Source organism: Octopus bimaculoides, chromosome 4, assembly GCF_046866305.1.
Source record: "Octopus bimaculoides isolate indiv1 chromosome 4, ASM4686630v1, whole genome shotgun sequence".
In the NCBI taxonomy this organism is placed as follows: Eukaryota; Metazoa; Mollusca; class Cephalopoda; order Octopoda; family Octopodidae; genus Octopus; species Octopus bimaculoides.
In genome coordinates, this window is record NC_142931.1 from 82,599,384 (window position 1) to 82,605,383 (window position 6,000).

The 6,000-nt window shown below is 34.6% G+C and overlaps 1 protein-coding gene across 1 annotated transcript in view; it reads left to right on the forward strand.

Moving 5' to 3' along the window:
* LOC106879918 (sorting nexin-4) overlaps positions 1 to 6,000 on the forward strand; it is a 36,534-nt gene that overhangs the window by 27,482 nt on the left and 3,052 nt on the right. The window contains exons 11-14 of the mRNA XM_014929669.3: positions 960 to 1,050; positions 4,088 to 4,245; positions 5,456 to 5,570; positions 5,660 to 6,000. The exon at positions 5,660 to 6,000 is cut by the window's right edge and continues 3,052 nt beyond it. Coding sequence (XP_014785155.1) covers positions 960 to 1,050; positions 4,088 to 4,245; positions 5,456 to 5,570; positions 5,660 to 5,707 — 412 coding nt within the window. The 3' untranslated portion in view covers positions 5,708 to 6,000. The remainder of the gene's footprint in view (positions 1 to 959; positions 1,051 to 4,087; positions 4,246 to 5,455; positions 5,571 to 5,659) is intronic.

A 6,000-nucleotide genomic window follows, 5' to 3' on the forward strand; every position in this document is an offset into this window, starting at 1 on the left:
CTCTCTATGCCACAGATGTTATCCAAGGGAAAGGCAAAGGCTAATACAGCTTGGCACCAGTGACATCACAACTCATTTCTACAGCTGAATGAACTGGAACAACGTGAAATGAAGTGTTGAAGAACACAATACACAGCATGGTCCACGAATCAAATTCTAAGCACTGAACCATGGACCTTCCCAGTTGTAGTCTATACATCTGATAATGTGATTGACAAATTGTGGTTTACCCACTAGTATGCATCACCACATTGTATATCCATTTATGTAGGATACAATCTTTGCATATTCACTGGTTACAAAAAGAAAAGCTTACTGTTGATTAAGTTCAATGTGAATGGATCGAATAAACATAGACTTTGTTTGGTTGAAACCTGTTCAGATCTAAGATCTCTAACTCTTTGTTGAACTTCAGGTCAAAAATTTTCAATGGTTGCATGCATATGTATAAATATATTTTGAAGAATTGGAAAATTCCACCTATTCCTGACTGACTCAATACCTTTCCAGTCTTATCATTTAAGCTCTAAGGAGGATAGCGCTTTTGCCTTTTTACCTTTTACTTTTTATTTTTGACATTTTAGTTTCTGTTTGTTTTTTTTGTTGTTTACTATCTGCATTTTCTACATGCAGCCTTCTCAGTTTTTACACATTTCTTTTATTATTCAATTTCTTTAGTTTGTTATGATATGTGGTTTGCGCCTGAAGAATATGAAACTATCAGTCATGCTTTAATACATGTATTGTGACCTTTAAATAAATAATATTTATCTATCACCAGATGAGGTACTTTTTTTGTTGAATTTTCTATCATGGATCAGTACGTTATATACATATATACATATACATACACACACACAAAATCTGTGATTTTGTATATTTGTGTGTGTGCCTGTTTGTGTCTATGCAAATATTTTAAATTTCAATATTGTTTTACTTCCCTATTTAAATTCTTTCAGGTCTGTTTGTCGAAAATATGAATGCATACAATATGACCTGGAAAAAACTGAAGAATGTTTGTCAACAAAAGGAAGCCAAAAGGATATGTTGGTATGTTTACAGCTTACTTGCTGCTTATATTTTATATTTGTTGAATATTTTATGTATCACATAATGTTACTATCTGGGAAATTTAAGTGATTTTGTGTTTCCTTGTTATTACCTCTGCCTTAGCGAAGGCAGAGATACTGTTTTCAGTTTTGTTTGTCTGTGGACACGATATCTCAAGAACCACTGGATAGATTCAGATGAAACTTTCAGGGATGTTTGACCTCGTGACTAGCACAAACTGATTAGATTTTGGGATCGATCCAGTACTAGATAAGGATTCTGGATTATTTTCCGTTTTTTACTAAATTTTTGGGAGCAGTCCGGTTCATTTTTAGTATTCTAGTTTGTGAGAGCAGTTGAGTTTATTTCAAATATTCTCATTTTAAAATTATCTCTGGCTAATCGTTGAGAGGACATTGGTGTTGCCTTGGTGGAGGTTTGCTTTCTCTGAGTACCCTTTTTTTTAAATTACTATCTAATAGCAGAAATAGCAGCCAAATTTCCTTCTAATCACATTTTGTCATCTTAGAAAAATGTACATTGGATAATGAACTCCTAATGAAAGACAGGATAGTCAAGTTTGGAATGCCTTTCATCAAAGATAGCTCTGCATGATCTGAGCTAACCTATGGCTAAACAGCAATAAGAACAAAAGATGGTTACAACTTGAATGTTGGCAACAACAGTAAAAGACATGATGGCCACATCTTGTTTTCCTTTCTTTAGTCTGCTGAATCAAAGCCAACTCAGTATTAATAAAACCAGAGATTGGATGGTGGTGACTAGAATGCCTTTGATCTAAGATCTTTTCAATTGCAGCTGCCCTGGGACTAATCAAAAAGGCAAAATAAAGTATGGATGGTTAAAGCTGGAACACCATTAATAAATTCATCATCATTGTTTAATGTCTGCTTTCCAATCTGGAATGAGTTGAAGCTCACCTGGGGCTGAACAAGACAGGGTGGTTATAGCTTTGATTATAGACAGGTCTGCTCCATCAGAGCTGACCATGTTATGCAAATAACATGGTTCCTTGTGAATTGAGCATGCAATGTTGGATTGATCTTGGTTCAGAAAACACCGAACATTACAACACTCATTCATTCAGTATACAGGGTTTGGAATTGATAATTTGTTTCTAATAACATAAGTTTAGCACCAGATATTATTTATCAATGAAATATTCATGCTTATTTTTTTTCAGCAAATCATACAGTTCAATTATTTTCAATTGAAAGCCCAGTATTAAATAGCAGCAGTAATTATAAAAATTATTAATCAATCAAATTTAGAAAATTACTAGACTACCTGTGACCCTTTGGATCACTAATAGTTCAAGGTACATAAAAACACCACATATCTTGGTAATCCATGGTCCAATTTGTGTGAAACTTGTATTATTCCGTTTGTATTCATTTCAATGGTACCTTACTTTCAAAGCATTTTCCCCATTACACACCAGTTTGACCATTTATGAAGGTAACCGAAAAAAACTGCGTATCTTGGTAACCGTTTGTATTCATATGAGCATCCGATTCATGATGTCTCCTGCTTTTGTCTCTTTCCCTCTGTTTCGCCAGATGCTCAGCTCTCCGAGCATCCAGTTCCTGATCTCTTCTGCTTCTATCTCTTTCCTTCTGTTCTGCCAGACACTCAGCCCTTGCTTCATCAGTTTTATCAATCCTTCTATTTGCATGCCTGTCCCAATCTAGCGTAAATATTTCGTAAAGGACCTGTTCATATTTCAGAGTGAAATAATTTTTTCCACAGGTTTTCTCTTGTGCATTCAACTTATCTCACCTCCAAACCTGCCGCAAGCTACATTCTTCCAGAAAAGAAAGGGGGAAGGGGTGGGGACCTCAGAGTTTCCTGAGAAACTTTGAATTTCCCATCAATGGAGTTTTGCTTTGCGGGTTTTCTTTGCCAAGTTATTTCACATGCTTTCAACAAATGCGACATCAAAATAACGCATAAACAGCTCCTTTCCCCAGAAAAGGAAAGATTTGGCTGCTATTTCTAGCACGCCGGGGCATGCTAGAAATAACAGCCAAATCATTTCTTTTTTGAGGAAAGGAGCTGTTTATGCATGATCTTGATGTCACATTCATAGAAAGCATGTGAAATAACCTGGAAAAGGAAAAAAAAACCTGCAAAACAAAACTCTGTTGGGTGGGGAAACTCTAAGATCCCCACCAACCCTCCACCTCTTTCTTTTCTGGGAAAAAAGTGGCTTGCGGCAGGCTTGGAGGTCAGATACGTTGAATGCACTCAAAAAAACCTGTGGAAAAAAATTATTTCACACCAGGGTACGAAAGGATCCTTTATGAAATATCTACCAAAATACTTTTTAATAATTAAAATGCTGTCTGTTTAGAGAAAGCTGAAAAATGTAAGTACTCACTGTACAAACAATTTGTATTTTTTAAGTCATTTTTACTTTAAAATATTTTTTAAATATGCCAAAAAATATTTTTGTAATGGTGTTCACTTGAAGACAGTTAAAAAAAATCAAAATATTTTCTGTTTGAAGAAAGCTAAAAATATAAATACTTACTATACGAACAACTTGTATTTTTGAAATCACATTCACTTAAAAATATTTCTAAATGATTAAAATATTGTGTTTAACAAAAGCAAAAATAAACATTTACTGTAAAAACAACTCGTATTTTTCATTGGCAAGTTAGTCTCTAAGACTTTTTCTCAGGTTGTGAAGTTTGTCTTCAAAATACAGAAGGCATTGATCATAATGTCTGTAATCGAAAGGTTAGAGTTTCTTCCATTCCAGGAAGGCCTTGTCACGCTGAATCTTCCCAACAACTATATTAAGGGTACATGTGTCTGTGGAGCATGTTAATTTCACAAGCAAGCTGTTCTGTTGATTGGATCAACTGGAACCCTCATCATCGTAACCAACAGATTGCCACAATATATATATATATGATTCAATTGCCTATATCTTACTCTTGTTAAAATCAACTTTCTGCTTTCACAAAAGATTTTTTTTTTGTTTTTTCTTTTCTTTTTTTATCTCTAGAATCAAGGAAAACAGCAAGGTGGCTTTACTCTTTCAAATGTCAAAACCAAACTGTTTGGAGGTGATACACCTGAGCAAAGAGACCAGAAAGTTAAAGTCCTTGAACAGCAAATTCAGGATTCTGAAGTTGAATTAAAAGTTGTTACAGCAGATACTCAGTATGTATTTACAACCATCTGTACATTGAAGGAAAATACTCCAAATTGACATATAGTGAATTATTTGAAATGTTATAGGATTTTAAGAGATACATCTTCACTAGATTCCCTTCGGTCGTGCATGATCATGGGATTGCACCTAGGAAGTTCCCTTCCAAGGCACAATTCCAAGCAAGGCTGTTTATGGAAGACCAGCAGCTGCTCATACATACCAGCCTCCCCTCTCCATGCCACCAATGTTATCCAAGGAAAAGGCAAAGGCCGATACAGCTTGGCACCAATGACATCACAGCTCATTTCTACAGCTGAATGAACTGGAGCCATGTGAAATAAAGTGTCTTGGTCAAGAACTCAACACAACCCGATCTGAGAATTGAACTCACTAACCTCATGAGTGTGAACCCGACACTCTAACCACTGAGCTATGTGCCCTCATCATATTGTATATAGGTGCCAGCATGGTTGTGGAGTTATATTGTAGAAGACACTGGCCCAAACTGTCACTGCATGGAAATTTGAGCACGTTTCTTCTACTACAACCCCAAATCAACTAAAGTATTGTAAGTGAATTTGGTTGATGGAAACTGAAAGAAGCCCGTGTGTATGTGTGTGTGTGCTTGTACCTCCTTATCTTGGTCTTCCTTGATAGTCATAAATGAGTGTCAGTATCATACGAGTAACATCATTTGTTTCTACTCTAGTGCTGTTGCCACAATAAAGTACACTTTGTAAAATGGTTGATATAAAGAATGATTAATGCCCCACTGCTGTAGGAACCATGCCAAAAATGAAATATGCAAGTAACATGTGGTCCTCTAGCTTGTCTAGAAGAGCAGTAATTCTGAATAAGAACTAACTCAAACAGTGGTGATGTGTTCAGTACATGTTTGCATAGAAAGTGGATGTAAAATAACGAGTAGGAGGTGATGTTGATTAACCCATTTATGCCAATCGTCCGTTTAAACTGACACTTAATATATAAGGGTATAAAAAAAAATACTTGATATAAATTGTGATTTGTGTAATGTCTGTCTCAAAGAATGAAACATGTTCTTAACGTATATGCAGTCTGTATCAAACAGATTTGAATGAAATTTTTTTCAGTTGCTATTTAGGTCAAAATAATAGTGTCTGAATTTTCAGGCAATTTCATTCACTAGAAAAAATTGAGCACAAATGGGTTAAATGTAAAATATTTTCTCTCTTACAGAGTTTTCATGGAGCAAGCACTGAAAGATATTGATAGATTTGAGAGACAAAAGGTGAAAGACTTAAAGGAAATATTCACAAACTATGCTATTATGCAAATAAAGCAATCAAAAAAGGTTAGTAGGAATACATGTTTACCTATATTCCAATTCCCATATTACACTTACCAAAAAGTTGAATTTAATATGATTCTTTATCTTTGCAGGGTATTGCAATTTGGACCAGTGCGAAAGATTGCTATGCCAAGATGTAAATGAGTAAATAAAAAAAGCAGTAGTCCCTGATCAAAAATGGTTCCTAAACCTCTGCAGCACATCTCATCATAAGAGCAGTCTTTCTCTACTCAATGAGAATTTTTTTTTTGTTTTGATTTTTGAGTTTTTGTCTCTATTTTTTTTTTTTTTTCAGAAAGTGTGTTTAAAACTAAAAAAAAAAAATTTTAAAAGCAAACACATAAAAACAGCAATGATGAAAATATTTAAATACTCCTTCCACAAATCCCTTTTTTTTTTCTTCTTTTATTTATCTATTTATTCTTTAAATGGA